The sequence below is a fragment of the Chionomys nivalis genome, chromosome 5 (assembly GCF_950005125.1).
Source record: "Chionomys nivalis chromosome 5, mChiNiv1.1, whole genome shotgun sequence".
Lineage (NCBI taxonomy): Eukaryota > Metazoa > Chordata > Mammalia > Rodentia > Cricetidae > Chionomys > Chionomys nivalis.
Genome location: NC_080090.1, coordinates 87749838 through 87765600, shown reverse-complemented (window position 1 = coordinate 87765600; position 15763 = coordinate 87749838). Strand labels below are relative to the sequence as shown.

The window sequence follows — 15763 nt, the reverse complement described above, 5'->3', positions numbered from 1 at the left end:
CTGATCAGGAAGCCCTGGGTCCAAGGGAGCTAGGATGGTGACAGAGGTGCAGAGGCTGGCACCTGGAACATCTAAAGAAAGTCACACAGAATACCCTACTTCTTCAGTTTTTCTTTCTCTTGTTTTCTCTATGGATCGGTTCCCTCCAACCCCCTACCTGGGCAAAGGTGAAATGGATACTTACTTGGTGGTTGTGAGCTTTGAGTTCTAAACATGTAAGATGCTGTCAGAAAAAAATTGCCTGTTCAAGAGAAAGTTTCTAATGGGATAAAGATTCATGAAAAGACCCACTCCATTGCCTGCCTGAACAGAAACCCAAGCCCCAGGTGAGAAAGTTTCACCGTCACCAAGGAGGAGAGAACTGCTGGAAACAGGAGTTAACTTTCCCAAATTTCAGTTTGCTCAACTGTACTATAGCAAGCCTGTCAACATCTGAGCTCTGGCAAAAAGCTAGTTCTTGTTCATAGACATGGAAGAGATTTTTCAAGAAACTGCAGTGGCACAGAGGACTCACCATGTGCCTAATCTTAGGATAGAAAGGGTACAACTCCTAAGTCACCCAGCCCTGGGCCAATTTATTTCATACCACAAAGGCTCTGAAACGACCCTGTGATGGGATGATTATAGTTGGGTCCTAGCTATATGGGTACTGTTTACTACTGAATAATTTTATTTTTTTGAACCAGATTTTAAAGGACCTCAATTAAGATGTCATCAAGCTGCTAGTTCAGATAGCAGCTGTGTAGCTCTGATATTGAGTCTACTGAGCTCTGATATTGAATCTATTGAGGAAGATGGGCTGAGCTGGAATCAGCATGCTAATGGTAGGACTGCAGACTGGGGGCCATCTCTGAAGTATAGCTAATGTCTTAAGTCAGTCAGTTCTTGTGCTGCTTACAGCTGAGGTCTGCTTTATCTTTCTAGGGCCAGTAGGGTGTGGCCCAGCAGCCTCTCCATGAATGTGGCTGCTAGGCAGATCCTAGCCGCGTGAGTCAGCCATTCTCAACCAGAAAGAGGATGATCTTTAGTTTCGGAAGGCCCTGCTGCCATGAGCCGTCCTTTGCGAAGTTTCCCACGACACTAGTACCTTCAACTACAGACAGAAGAGATTCCTCCTTCACATCTTCCTTCGGTGCTTCCATACGCCAGCTTTTCAGTTACCTCCATATGGTCTTTTGCCTTGCCAGACTCTGAGCTCTCAACAGCTAGCACTGATGCTTGGCACAAAGCAGATGGTTAATATAGGATGTGGGATTAAATTCAAACGTCACACCCTAAGAACTCTGCTGATTTCCTTTTTCCATTTAAGAATGGCTGACTCACAGATCAGAACTGCTGAGAAGGCAGACTTAGGGGACTGTGGTAGTGCCATCCCAGGCTCTATCTGGGGCACAAAGACGAGGAAGACAGAGATGCTGATTACAAGGAGCTCAGCCAGCTGAGACTAGAACAAAGTTCTCACCCAGGGCAGGAGTAGACTTCAGATGTGAATAATATTAAAAGGGCAGCGTGAGGAAGCAAGGAAGCTTCCTTTGGAGCACAGTCCAAGAGCTGAAGAACAGTTCTTTGAAAATGATGCGGAGAAGTGACTCTAGAGTGGCCTGGAAGAGCTCAGTGAGGAATGTACATAGCAATCATTTTTCTCTTTCCAAAGATGTAATGGACTGTTTATATTTATGGGGGCATGTTCAATAAATGCAGGTACAGCCAAAAAAACAAAACAAGAAGCTCAGCCTGGAGGAGGAACCAGGCACTGCACCGAGTACCAACAACTCAAGCCATTTTGGAATGCAGAATGAGGGTATTATTTTCAACCTTAAGGAACTCAGGGTGTCAGGAAGGCTTACCCAAATAGGGAAACTTTAGATCAAGTCTTGGAGGCTGAGGAGGAGTTAATCAGATGAGAGGGCCCAGGAGGAGAGAGTTCTCCAAGGCAATCAGGAAGCTCAAGTTTCATGGGAGCACTGTTCTGGAGGCAGCTGGGAGGTGGAAAGGCAGACTCATACTGAGGCTGTCACTCATACATTGATTGGCTGGTGCCTGGGAAAGCTTGAGCAGATCATGTTGACACGGTTTGATTATGCCCTGTCCCCAGGAAATTCATCATAAGAATCTTAATACCACCAAGCAAGGAGTTTAAGGGAACAACTTTGACTTTCTATCAGATGTTTTTAGCTTTTGTTCTCTGTAATTCTTTGTAAAATGTTATCAAATATATGTTGACTTAAAATTTAATACCCAGGGATGAAGCTGCAGCTTGGCAGTAGAGTGCTCTGTCTGTATATGTGGCTTGTTGAGTTCTATCCCCAACACCATAAAAAAAAAAAAAAAAACCAAAAATAAAAGTGCCTAAATAAATATCTAACCTCCCCTCCACTATCCAGCCTTGGTTTCTGGCTTAATAAGCTCATAGCCTTGTGCTTGCAGGCTCGTAATTAATGCAGATTTGTATATAATGAAAAAAAATGTGATTAACTGGCAGCTACTTTTTACTAGCCTGCCCTCCTAGCAGACTGGAGGGAAGTATAAAATCCTCAACTTGTCTGCTGGTCTGGATTAAATTATGACTATACTGAGGAAGTGAGCTGAATAAACCAGATGAACTTGAGTGTGAAAGAGATAGGAAAGATCCATGTCCCCCAACCCCCTCTATTGTCTGGTTGGAAAAAAGCCAAGAGATCTGGCAACCTCATAGAGTTTAAAAACAATAAGCATCTTTTATTCTCCTTCCAGTCTCAGTGTCCAGAGGCTATGGTTAACAGGGTTTCAAAGTGCAAATCATTTCACCCCTCCAAAGTCGGAAGGAATACAAACTGTACGTCATCTCCAATCCATGTTCACCAGGAGTGCCTCGGGGCTTGTCATCCTCCTGGCACTGGGCCACAGTTCAGGGTCTGGCGGAAAGAGGTCTGTAGGACTTGGTGTCTGGCCCCTTGAGATGAGATTAGTTCTCCAATAGCCTGAGTGCCTCTTGGGGAGGCAGCAGCTCATGGGCGGGCGAACGAGGAATCCCTCTAGATAGCCAGCAGGTGTGGATGGAGTTAGAACCTCAGAATACTGCTAATGGCCACAATGAAAGCTGGGGTCAGAGTAAGCCTGCTGACAGGAGTGGGCATCTGCAGAGGGACTGCTAGGGAAGGATAATACACAGTGCTAAAGCAACAAGAAAAAATGAAAAGTGATTTCTGCTAGTGTGAAAAGGAGCGAAGGTCACAGGATGGTTTAGGAGCTCAGGACAAAGCCTTCCTTGGGCTCAGTGCTCTTCCCTTTTCCATTGCCATGAATGCAGGATAGGAAGAACCAGATACATGACGTCTAAGTAAGCCCACCTGGTGGACAGTAGCCTGGTGGAAGACATATGAAATTCTGAATCTTCAGACAGACAAGGGTCAAAGAAGATACCAAATACTATTTGAATAAGAATTGGAAAAGTGAAGGCACTGATAAGAAATAGCACAAAACCAAGTTGCATAAGGTGGTCAAAGCTTTGATGAAGGTTTGGCTAAGACTGCCAGGAAGTCTGAGCAGACAGACACTGTGGAACAGACAGAGTACCACAGGATGACAACAGACAGCTGGAGGCTGGGCCTGCCCTCAGACCCACGTGAGCCTCCTCAGCCCCACCATCCACCTTGCAGCAGCAAACACATGGAGACTGTTAGGTTGGGAGAGCTGGGAGCCCTGCATTCAGCACAGGAGCAGGGTGGGTTAGGCCAGGGGTGAGGCTGAGTGAGTGAATCATTTAGGGGAGCAGAAAATGAAAAGCAGAGCTTACTTGTTGATGTTTGCAAGATAAATATCAGCTACATGACCCCCACTGGGACAGCTGGCCCCCGTTCTGGCTGTCACCTTTTCTTCAGGTGGCTCAGACAAGACCTCAATCTCAGACTTGGGGCTGGACCTCTCCACGACACCATCCTCGCTGGGGCAGAAGGGACAGGTAGGTAGGGAAAAGGGAAAACAATACAAAAGCAGTGTTAAATCAGCAAGATGCCCCCCCCCCCCAGACATACAGACAACCCCACACAGCTTGGAGGCAGCAGTAACCCCTGGTGGGGCTAATTTTGTGAACAGGGGCAAGGAAACCTGAGGGCCTTTGGAGAGTTGTGTAAATAAAAATAAATAATCCACTGAGTTCTATTTGATCCTCAGCTCCTCAGGAAAACTTGGCTAGGGACACCTGGATTTAAGGCATCTCATGGGGCGGCCATGAGGGAACCACCTCCTGGAGAAGGAGGTGCAAGTCCAGGCTGTGTTTATCTGTGATCCTGAGCACTGCTGGTAAGGACAGGAAGCTCTGGAGTAGCTCTGGAGGGAGAGCCAGCGTTGAGGCAGGGTGTGGACACATGGCCACTGTTGTAGCACATCTAGCCTCACTCAGAGCATCCAAGATGATCCCAGGTTTCTCCACTGCTCTCCTTGCCCCTTTGGCTACTGATGACAAAAAAAGGCCCTTCTCCCCCACAATTCATCTTCTCTCGATCCCGTAGTGAAGATATAATGCTAAATTTGGGAGGGTTCTGTCCACGCACAGATTGCCACCAGCTTTGTGATGTTATTAACACAGGGAGGAATTCTCCGAAGAACGAGCCCAGGAGAGGCTGAGAGGGTGTAGACTCATTCAGGATATCAACCTTTAAAAAAATAATAGTAAGGGAAGGACTAAAAACAGTGAGAATGCTGAATCCTAAAGAAGTGTGTGAGGGCAGAGTTAGGGCAAAGGAACAAGGAAGCAAGTTTGGGTAGGCTACAAGGTTTACTACTTCCTGCCTAGGAGATATTGCTTCAAAGGGTGGGAACCAACACAGCCTATCTGATAAGATCTCTAGAGCCCGCTCTGGTTTCCCCGGTTCTCCGACATCCTTTTTCCTCTTTGCCTTACTTTTCTTTTTTCATCATGTTTTCTGAGCTAGATTTCTCCTAAAAAGTAACCTGTCAATTTTCATTTGCAGGCGGAAATTACTATCAATGGCTTAGTAGGTTGGGGTTTAGGTAGTTGTTTAAAAAGAAGCCAAGTCTGGTGGCTCATGCCTGTAAGCTTAGCATGGGGGAGGCTGAGGCAGTAGGACTGCTATGAGTCATATATAGTGAGCTCAAGGCAGCCTAGGTTACAGCTGAGACTATTGGCTGGTCTTATGTCAACTTGACACAAGCTAGAAGGAGGGAACCTCATCTGAGCCAAAAAGATCCTACTGGAGGGCATTTTCTTAATTAGTGACTGATTGGTGAGGGCCCAGTTCACTGTGGGTGGTGCTATCCATGGGATGTTGGTTTTGAATTCTGTAAGAAAGGCTGAGCAAGCCATTAGGAGTAAGCCAGTAAGCAGCACTCCTTCATGGCCTCTGCATCAGCTCCTACCTCCAGGTTCCAGCCCTGTTTCCCATTCTGACATCCTTAGTGATGGAAGTGTAAGCCAAATAACCCCCCTTTCCCCAAGCTGCTTTGGTCATAGTGTTTCATCATAGCAATCATAGCCCTAACTAAGACAGAGACCTTCTCTCAAAAAACAAAAATGCACACATGGAAGACAGAGAAGGCAATGCGATGGTGGCACATGCCCTTAATCCCAGCACTTAGGAGGCAGAAGCAGGTGGATCTCTGTGAGTTTGAGGCCAGCCTGGTCTACAGAGTGACTTCCAGGACAGGCTTCAAAAGCTGCAGAGAAACCCTGTCTCACGAAACCAAAAAACCAAAGAAGCAAAAAACATGACCTTTCCAGAAAGGAAATAGGCATGGTCAAATTAAAAAGTCCACACTATCACTCATAAGACAGAAATATAAATACTGACTGGCCCATTTCTAAAACAAATGAATTAAGGGGCAATTTAAAGGGAGAAGAGAAAGTGAGGAGACTGAGTTGCCGGGGTAGGGTGTTCTCCATGGAACTTTAAGCCTGCGAACTGTTTTGGGAATTAGTCTCCCTCATGCTCCTACAGTTCCAGAATTGAAGTCTCACTCCCACAGTGCATTAGAGACCATCCTCAAAGGTGCCAGGGTCCCACTTACGTGTCTTGGACTACGATGTACTGATGGGGGATGAGTCCGTCTATACCATTGTGCCGGCCTTCCCACCAATCATCAGAAGCTCGCTGGTAAAGCAGCAGAGATGCTCCCTTCTTAAAAGATAGCTCCCGGGCTGTCCGGCCTACGTAGTCAAACTTAGCAATGGCCTCAATGGGCTCACATTCTGGGGAAGGCAGAAAAGAACGAAACATATGTTTCTGGGACCTACAGATGCAGGAAACTGGATGAAAAGCCTAACGAGCTGGATTTACAGAGGTGGGAGGATAATCTTAACAGCCTGGCATTCTCTCCTGCCTAGCCCCCTCTTCTGCTGGGGGTAATAACACATGGAGACGCTGCTTCCCTGATAACTTCTTTGCTGATTCCACAGTCCTTTATGCCAGTTCCATCTATCATCCAACTTGTCATTCTGCATTTTTCCTTTCTTTTAGGCAGTGCCGTGAATTGAGTTCAGGGCTTCAGACGTGGGTGTTCAAAGAAAAGTGATTTACCACTGAACTTTATATCGAGCCCATCACACTGCATTTTTGAGCATTATTTCTCTTCTGATCACTTAGTAATCTATCAGCCATCTAACACTTGAATCATACCATATTTTAAGTAATTTATTTGTGTTATTCATTCATCCCAGTAGAATGTAAAACATGGAAAGTGGTTTGTAACACATTTATGGAAAATGCAAATGAAAACAATTAGAAAAGTTAAAGGGGGCTTGTAAGTGCAATGTGTTTTTACTTCCATGTGGGCTTTTCTTTCCTTATCTACAAAATGAGATGACAGGAATAGTACTCTTTTTCATGAAGTTGGTTATGGGGAGTCAATTACAATCTGTGAAAACTTGGTGCCCAGCACTGTGACATATGCACACAGGCACTGCTGTCGTTACGTCTCTGTTTTCAGCTGCAGGAGAGACTAGATAGTAAATAGAAGGCGCTCTAAGATATAGACCATTATTTTATAAATACCACTGCAGGGAGGAAGGCTGATTAAAAATAAACCCACGCCCACAAAGCTCTGGGTGGAAAGTTTGCTCCTAAATGGACTGGCTGAAGATTCCACTGCAGAACTCCTGTCTTAGTAGTCCAGTCTCAGTTCTCTACAGCCTCGGGCACATCCCTTGACTCTTGCTTTTTCATCTGCCCTATTTCTCTCACTAGAGATAAAACCTCTAAGAGTATGAGAACAAGGCAGTATGAGAATTCTGAATACTGAATTCTCTAGTAATACTTTTGTCTCTCATAAAGATCATACTGACCCTTCTAACACTACGATCTAAACAAGAAGTTCTATCTCTCCTTCAAAAGCTTCAAATCCTCCAAATATTGCAGTATTTCTAAAGGCGCGGGGGGGGGGGGGGCAGGCAAGGTTCTGTAGATTGTGCCATTTCATTCTTCTTCCCATAAAATTCTGAGGCCCCTTGTCAACTGTTGAGACTTCCAGAGACCAAGTGATCCAGAAATGGAGGTGTAGAACGGCTGGAGGCAGGGAAAATGTGCTGGCTGGCAGACTCTAATAAATCATGGGCACTCCAGAGGGGCTGGAGGATGACAGTTGAGCATTCCACCCCGGATGCACACTCACAGGCTGTTCAGCACACACAAATCTATACTTTGGAAGGGGTCAATTTTTCCAGTTGGCAGGCATGCAAGTGTGTGGTTTCTGTGTCCTCATTCTCACTCCCCTTACTTGGCTTTTGTTGAATTCTTGGCACCTAGCATCTCTACTCCCCAGGCTTGATGTTTTTTAAATGAGCTTTGCTTTGCTTTGGTTTCCAGTAACCTGGCAGCATTAGGGGCTTCTATCTACCGGACTCATGCTAGATAGGGAATTAAGAGGAGGGGCAAAGAAGCCGAAGGACTACAAAAGGTCTAGCTATTCTCCTCTGATTTAATCTCTTCTGTGAGAATGTCCCTCCAAGGAAAGGAGAGATAAGAAACTCCTTTCTTCTCTTTAGGGTCCTCTGGACAGCAGAGTTTATTGACTGCACAAGACACAATCATGTCTGCTTTCCTAAGAGCCATAGCATACCATCCTCACTCGTGTGGTGCTCTGCTGTCACATCCTGGGTGCAGTCTTCAGCAGAGGTAGTCTCTCCATGAGTGCTGTCACTGCAAAAGAAGAATAACTGGGACATCAGTGTTTGCTCCTAAAGTTTTCTTCTTCCTCTTGGCACAGCCTCCTTGGTACAGAAAGGCATCACAATAGCTGTGGGTTTGCTATACTCTAAGTCCACAGCCATCAACTGCTAAGAATAAAGGATCTCTGGAGGTTCTGTTCCTCAACCACTTGTCACCGCTTGGGACTTAAAGTGCCTTGAGAGAAAGGGAAGGTCTTTGAAGTTACAAATAAACTCTTCGGAACACACGGAACAACTCAATTACTCAGGTCAATTCTCTTCATGAATCCATTCCTGGTTCTTAAGGAGGGAGCATGGCAAAAAGGGAAGCCCTGGTATGTATGTGTGTGTGTATGTATGTATGTATGTATGTATGTATGTATTTATGTATGTATTATCAGGAACAACTGGACCTGAAAACTGACTTTGATGTTTGACTGCTGTTTAGCTGTGTTTTGTTTTTATTGTTTTTTAATAGACAGTTGTGTGAGGAGTCATTGGTGTAATGCAGCCAAGACTTTGGCATGAGGGCGCTTAGTAAGTGTTCCTCCTTTCAGCTTCCTTTTAGGTGCTGCGTGACTTATTAGCCTGTGCACTGATGAGAAACTAGGAAGTGAGTAGTGGCTGAATGGAAACCAAGAGCAAAGGTAAAAGGATCTGTTGTAGATTAGATTTTACTAAAGGCCAGGGGATGAAAGCTCAGCCAAGTTCTTAAGAAAAATTTATGTTCTCTTAAATCATCCCAGGTAGAGTTGAGAACAGATACAAGTTACTAAGTAAGTATTTCTTCTTTTATCCTCAGGGAGGAGATGGATGTTCTTCAAGATCAGGAATAACCCTCTCACCCTGTCTGTAGTTTTCTCCTCTGGCCATAGGTGCCAACAACAAATCCTTCCGGGCAGGTCTATCCTGGAACATCACACTCCACTGCCTACTGCCATGGAACTGCTCTCCACCCAGGACACAAGCCTTTCCCTCTAGGCAACTCCTTAGAGCCAAGTAAAGCCAGTCCTAGGAGGGCTCTTAAGCTCCAGAGAATACTCTGGTAGAACATCAATAGGGATTCTTCTTTGTTTGAAAAAAAAAAGTGGGTATTTCCTCACTGTTTTCTGGGCCTAAAAACCCATGGGTTTGGTGGCATTCTGGAAATGCATCAGTGGTACCCAGGGCAAAGGTTCATTCCTGTACATCCACTAAGGCATCAGAGCATTAGTTCTCACACTGCACGGAGCCCTGGAGGGCTTGTTAAAAAATCATATATTATCCCACCCTGAGCTTTTCTGAGTCACAAGATCTGTCGGGGTTGGAGCATCTGATTTCACTTTGATACCATAGGATCTGGTGCTGTTGGTTTGGGCTTTCCACTTTGAAATCAGCACCATGGTATGATACTTTTTGAGGTTCCATGTAGTCCTAAAATCCCACGCTTCTCCCCTCCTACACCTCTGGCGCTGACAACAAGCCCAACCCTATCAATACCCAAGGTCCAAGGTTCCAGCAGCAGTCTCAGGCAACCAGAATCCAGTTTGGGGACTAACTGCAGAAATGGACTTTGCCTTGTGCCTCTTCTCTGATGGTTCTGGTCATTTGGCTACTCTCCTGGTTTTAGGGGCTTATCTTTTTCACTGCCTTAGCTCCCTGTGGCAGTATCTCTCTTTTTTCCTAAATAAGAGAGGTTAGGAACAAGGTCACTAACAACTGCCCCTTGTTGCCTCTGGCCCAAGGCCTGGGACAGTGGCACAAATATTCCCTGACTACCTGTGCAGTATATTCCAACAAATATCACATATGTAACACATGGGGTAAGGGCTGAGGAAACACCTGGGAGGAGTCTAGAAGAAAGAACTTTCATGTGCGCATCCTGGCAAAGCACACTGCTTGGCCTCTGGTCCCTGGGTAGGGACTGGGTATCAGGGAGCTGGAGTACTATGCCCCTTCATTGGTCCAGAACCTGCAGTGATTTGACATTTAAGAAGTGAAGGCCAGCCAGGCGGGTGGCACACACACGCCTTTAATCCCAGCACTTGGGAGGCAGAGGCAGGCAGATCTCTGTGAGTTCAAGGAGAGTCTGATCTACAGAGTGAGTGCCAGGACAGGCTCTAAGGCTACAGAGAAACCCTGTCTTGAAGAACCAAAAAAAGAAAAAGAAAATAAAAAAGAAGTAGCAGCAGCAGCGAAGGCCAACTTTACAGGTAAAGGCAAGAACCGAAGGCACTACTTCCCAGTTCTTAACTACTTGTGCAGGAGTTCACCCAATGGGCCTACAGCCCTGGTCACCATGGACCACCTGCCAAGTGACAGAAAGCTTTGTCTCTAAGCCAGCTACCTGGGGTGCCTGCTCAGATGCATACCTAGGATCAGAAGTCGAGGAGAGAGTGGATCCATGGATGCCACTGCCATAGGAAGTTCACAGAGCTACCAATGTTATTTTCTCCACTCCTTGGGCAACGGTTCTGTGGGGGTCATGGAGAACCATGAACCAAGTGGCGACTAATTAAGGAAACACATGCCTTGTCCTTTCCTACCGTGGTTGATAGCAATGAGGCTGGAAGGATTGGTTTCAGATGCTAAATTTAGATGGAATCTGATTTCAGCTGGCTTATGTCTTCAACTTCTATTGAAAAACCAATTAGGAAAGAAGGGAAGGGGTATGGGACACCAGGGTTAAGAGAAAGGCCACTGCCTCTGTATCTGGTTGAAACGGCACTGTAAAGCGGTATTACAGTATCTGTGTGGGTGCTGGATGGAGCTTTATCCTAGAAGATAGGTGGCCAGGGTTGGCTTCCCAATTACTGGGGTGTGTTGCACTGGCCTCTCTGGGTTGCAAGGAGTTTATCTATAAAAGGGAAGTATTATTCCACTTTTTGGAAATATTTGTTCATCTAAAAGAGGTAGTCTAACACAAATGTACCCCAAGGTTATTTTCAGAATTCTGTTCTCAGGCTAGGTCATGAAAAACCTTGTCTACCCAATCTTGTACTTTTCTAGGGGGTGGAACTGTATCTAACCACCCCAAATATATTTACACTTTTTCTCATCACAATTCTCTGAAAGCATTTTGGTGTGCCATCTTACAAACTCAGTCAGGAGACTGTGCCTCACATGCAGACTCCTCTTCCTAAGAACAGGATTCCCTGGGGCCCAGCTCTGTCTCCATCACAACACACAGCTTGGGTACTGTGGCCTGAAGAACAGCAGGTCTAAAGACCACTTTGTAAACTCTCCAATCCCTGATGTTGTCATTATCTTTCAGGATGGTCCCTACTTATCCAACACTCAAAAAAAAGGAAGTGGGTGAAGAGACACTCATTTTGTAGGTGTGTCCAAGATGGGAGAATGGCCAGATCCTGCCACCTGCAGAACCTGTAAGTGGGGGGTGGGAGAACCTGGCTGTTTCCTTCTGGGTTTTGCTTGACCATCTGGCCCCTATACCAGTTATTATCAGGCATTCCCTCCCTTTTTCCCCTCCATGGCCCTTACCAGTAATCCTCCATGCTTCCTCCTCTGCTGTAGATGGGGCCCTCCAGCTCCCTGGGACTTGGGAAGATGTTCTCATGTTGGATGATGATGGTTTTAATCAGTTCATTCACGTGTGCTTGACAGGACACCTGGTCGTGGCCCTCTGGCACTGACATCAGTGAGGGCCCGAAGCAGATGGCAAGGTTGTAGGGGTCCATCATGTTCTCGTCACTGAACTGTGATAAGCTGGAGGAAAAGGGGAAGCGGGGATTGGAAAGCTCACATGAATGCCCAGAAAACACAAACATAAGAGACATTGCCAGAAGGAAAGTCGTAAGTCCACAAACTGCCACCTGCCTTTCTGGGCATCAGAGACCTTCTGGAGAGTCAGGTGGCAAGAAGGGAATGACTACTGACAGCTATTCAGGAGCCCAGGAGAAGAAAGACATACAACTTGCTTGCAAGTCTGACTCCTTTTCTCCAGTTCCCCAATCAAATTCATATGAATCTCATTTTTGCCCTTACCGTTGACCTTAGGCATCAGAGTCACCCTGCGTTGAGAACATCCCATATAACTCCTCAGAACTGGACATGGTTCCCACAGACTACTTACTAAACTACCGAGCAGATGGGGACCTCAGCTTGTTTTGGGAAACAGTCACAGGACACAGGAACTGTACATCATATGCTTTCATGCATACAAAAGAATCAACTTATTGGGCATTTCTATTCCAAATGTTATACTTAACCAGAAATGTAGTCAGCTGATTAACTTTTTATTCCACCAAGACAGTGAATTCTTTTTAGAGCAGCTAATGTAATACTGTTTAATATTTTTATAATATCCCCTTGTATTGTTATATCCAGGAATTAATTATGCATTCTGTTTATATTCTGCTAGGGGTTCCCTTGGATGTAGGCTAATTTCATTACTGTGTATTTATTTAGAGATTCTTCCCATTCTCAGCCAGCAGCTGCTCCAGTCATAACCCAACCTTGGCCATGGACCCAAGCCCTCAACCATCACTATGTTTGCTGAGTCCCCATGGGTCTATGCCTGTGGTGGTCTAAATAAGGATGGTCCACAGGCTCATATATTTGGATGTTTAGTCATTAGGGAGTGACACTATTTGGGAGGGATTAGGAGATGTGGCCTTGTTGGAGGAAATGTTCACTGGGGACCAGCTTTCAGGTTTCAAAAGCCCAAGCCAGGTTCAGTGTCTCTCTCTTCCTGCTGCCTGTGGATCCAGATGTAGACCTCTCAGCTACTTCTACCATGTCTACCTGTATGTCACCACTTTCCCCACCACAGTGAAGATAATGTAGACTAAACCTCTGAAACTGTAAGTCCTAATTAAATGCTTCCCTTTATTAGAGTTGCCATGGTCAAATACTGACCAAGATGCTGCCTGTCCTAGCACAGAAAGCTGGGCTGACATTGGGTACATCCTCTATAAAGCTTGAGGGGCCTATAGACATTGCTGAGGAGCTTGGCCTTCCTATGGTCACCAGCAGTAGCCTCTCAGTTCAATTCTGACAGATGCTGAAAAGAAACTAGAGCCTTTGGATACCACTGCCATTCTGGATTGGGTGAAGTTTACTTCTAGTGTGCCCCACATCCAGACTCATGCTGCAAAGCTGGTTTTCCTCTAACAAATGGATTTCTTGTTGGAGAATCTGACATGCACCTTGTGATCCTTATCACTGTAGGACATCAGAAATGGCATGGCATGGTGTGAACAACTGCCATGGAAAACACCAGTGGAGAAGCACCATCCCACAGTATCAAAACTAATTGCAGGAGAGACCAGTGGGGAAGGGTATCATCTCAGTGGCTAGATGGCTTCATAGGAGATATTTGTTTTTCTTTAAGGCAGGGATTCATTATGTACCCCAGTCTGGCCTCAAACTCTTTGCCTTCCTGCCTCAGCTTTCTAAATGCTGGTACCACAGCCTTGTACCATCACATCCAACTCATAGGAATTATTAGAGATTTAATTTTAAAATCCTTCTCTGGACATAGAGTTAAAAGAAAATAGAGGTTTAGAAAAGATTGGGGAGATATATAAGTCTGCTTCATCATCAGATTAAAACTGGGGAGAAACAGGAGAGATTACTACTTTGATAACCTCAGCAGAAATGACCCATATACGAGGTGCCACCGGCTAAAACTGCAGCTATCCAGGTCCTGGTATCTTGGAGATAGAAAGCTCAGTAAAGCCTTCTTTCTTTAGTCTGATCTGATAGTGTTTTAATAACAACAAGAAACCAGAGTTTCTGGGAAGTGTGATAGTCAAAGAGAAGCACTCTATTCCCAAGACACCAGGGTGAAAGTTCTACAACAGATGAAGGATGTAAAATACCTGTCCCCACCCCTCAAAAGACTGTTCTATTCATAGGAGGCTACAGTGACAAGGACCCGGAAGAGGACATATCTTTGTGAACTGTAGTCTTATGAATCTATGTCCAGTTTGCGATTCCCATTAAAAGCGAAACCAAAAAGGACCAAGAACCTTGTGATTGCTTATCTTGGTTGTCAACTTGACTTGCCTAGGAAGAAGAAACCTCAACTGAAAAACTCCTCCCATCAGACTGGCCTGTGAGCATATTATTCTTGATTATTATTGATGCAGGGGGCTCAGCCCATTGTATGCAGGTGAGCCTGGGCTGTGTAAGAAAATGTAGCTATACATGGGAGCAAGTCAGTAACCACCGTTCTTCTGTGGTTTCTGCTTCAAAGTCCTGCCCTACACATACACACACAGGTAATTCAGAATCTGTTGCATACCTGTCAAAAATGCTGTCATCAAGAAAATAACTGATAATAAATGTTGGTGAAGATGTTGGGAAAGAGGAACCCTTACTTAAGACTGTAGAAATGTAAACTGGTGCAGTCTCTATGGAAATCAGAATGCAGGTGCCACAAGCACTAAAAATAGAACGTGACTTAGCTTAAACACTCTTTGAGTATATTCCTGAAGGACTCTACATCAACATATTACAGATACAGTTGCATTCCCATGTTTACTGGTGCACAATTCAGTAGCCAAGGTATGAAACTAGCCTAGCAATAAGCCTATCAACAGATGAATTGATAAACAAAATGTGGTACCTGTATTTTATTCAGGTATAAAGAAAAACGGAATTATAACATTGGCAGGAAAATGGACAGGACCAAAAATTATTGTATGTGTGTGTGTGTGTGATGTGATGTGAAAACAGAAAAGGGACTGGGAGAGAAGAGAAGATCTACAGGGAGGGGAAGGGAAAAAAAGGAAGGGTAGTGGAATATATGTAACATGAAAGCAGAACTAGGCACTTTTTGGAAGAGGAAGAGGACTGGCCAGAAAAGGTGGGGGCATGGGGAGTAAATAGGAACAAAGTAAAATGTATATATGCATAATGATATAAGACTTTGGACTCACCAAAATCTTATAGCATAATGAAACCCATCACTTTGTACTCTAAATAAAAATAATAATAAATAAAAGTATACAATTTGGTGGCATTGAGCATATTCACAGTGTTGTGTAACCAACCATTACCTCTAAGTTGCGCAACATTTTCATCTTCCCTGAAAGAAACCTGGTATTCACTAACAGTTCATTTCCTGGCTAAACAATATTCTACTGTATGAATAAAGCACATTTTGTGAGTTTAGAGGCAGAACTTCCCCAAACTGCACGTTCAGATGAGATCCATAGCCCTAACACAACGTCTTCGCAACAACGTGAGACTCTGGACTAGAGTCCACTAAGCTGCATCTTAAGTGCCAACCTATAGCTATCATTAGCTTGGTGCCTTGAGATTCAGTATGTGTACAGTCCAGGATTAAACTTCAGTGAGGATTCAAGTGTGGGTTCAGGTAAAGTCTCCATGAGAAACCACCTGCCAACTCCTGATGCACTTGTTGGCAGCTGCACACTGATCAGCTGTCATCTTCCCATGGAGACTTTAAAAATTGTGTCTACGTGCTACTATTTTCCAGATCACTGTGATTATAAACGCTTCACCTTTTCCATATAACACCTTGTTGACCAGTATATTTTAAAAACTATATATACAACAATATTTTAAAACTATACATATACAAATTAATACTTGGAATTAATGCCATTTCCATACTTTTTTCCTAATAATGGCCATTGTCTCTTTTACTGCATC

The 15763-nt window shown here is 44.7% G+C and overlaps 1 protein-coding gene across 5 annotated transcripts in view; it reads right to left on the bottom strand.

Moving 5' to 3' along the window:
* The window catches only part of Srgap2 (SLIT-ROBO Rho GTPase activating protein 2), a 219951-nt gene that overhangs the window by 6591 nt on the left and 197597 nt on the right, over positions 1 to 15763 (bottom strand). For 4 of the 5 annotated variants that reach the window (XM_057769172.1, XM_057769170.1, XM_057769174.1 and 1 more), the window contains exons 18-21: positions 11621 to 11845; positions 8053 to 8132; positions 6007 to 6187; positions 3776 to 3922 (exon numbers count right to left, since the gene is read on the bottom strand). In XM_057769172.1, the coding sequence (XP_057625155.1) occupies positions 3776 to 3922; positions 6007 to 6187; positions 8053 to 8132; positions 11621 to 11845 (633 nt within the window). Of the gene's footprint in view, positions 1 to 4; positions 3015 to 3775; positions 3923 to 6006; positions 6188 to 8052; positions 8133 to 11620; positions 11846 to 15763 lie in introns of those variants that run through there. The other variant, XM_057769173.1, reaches the window with a different exon arrangement.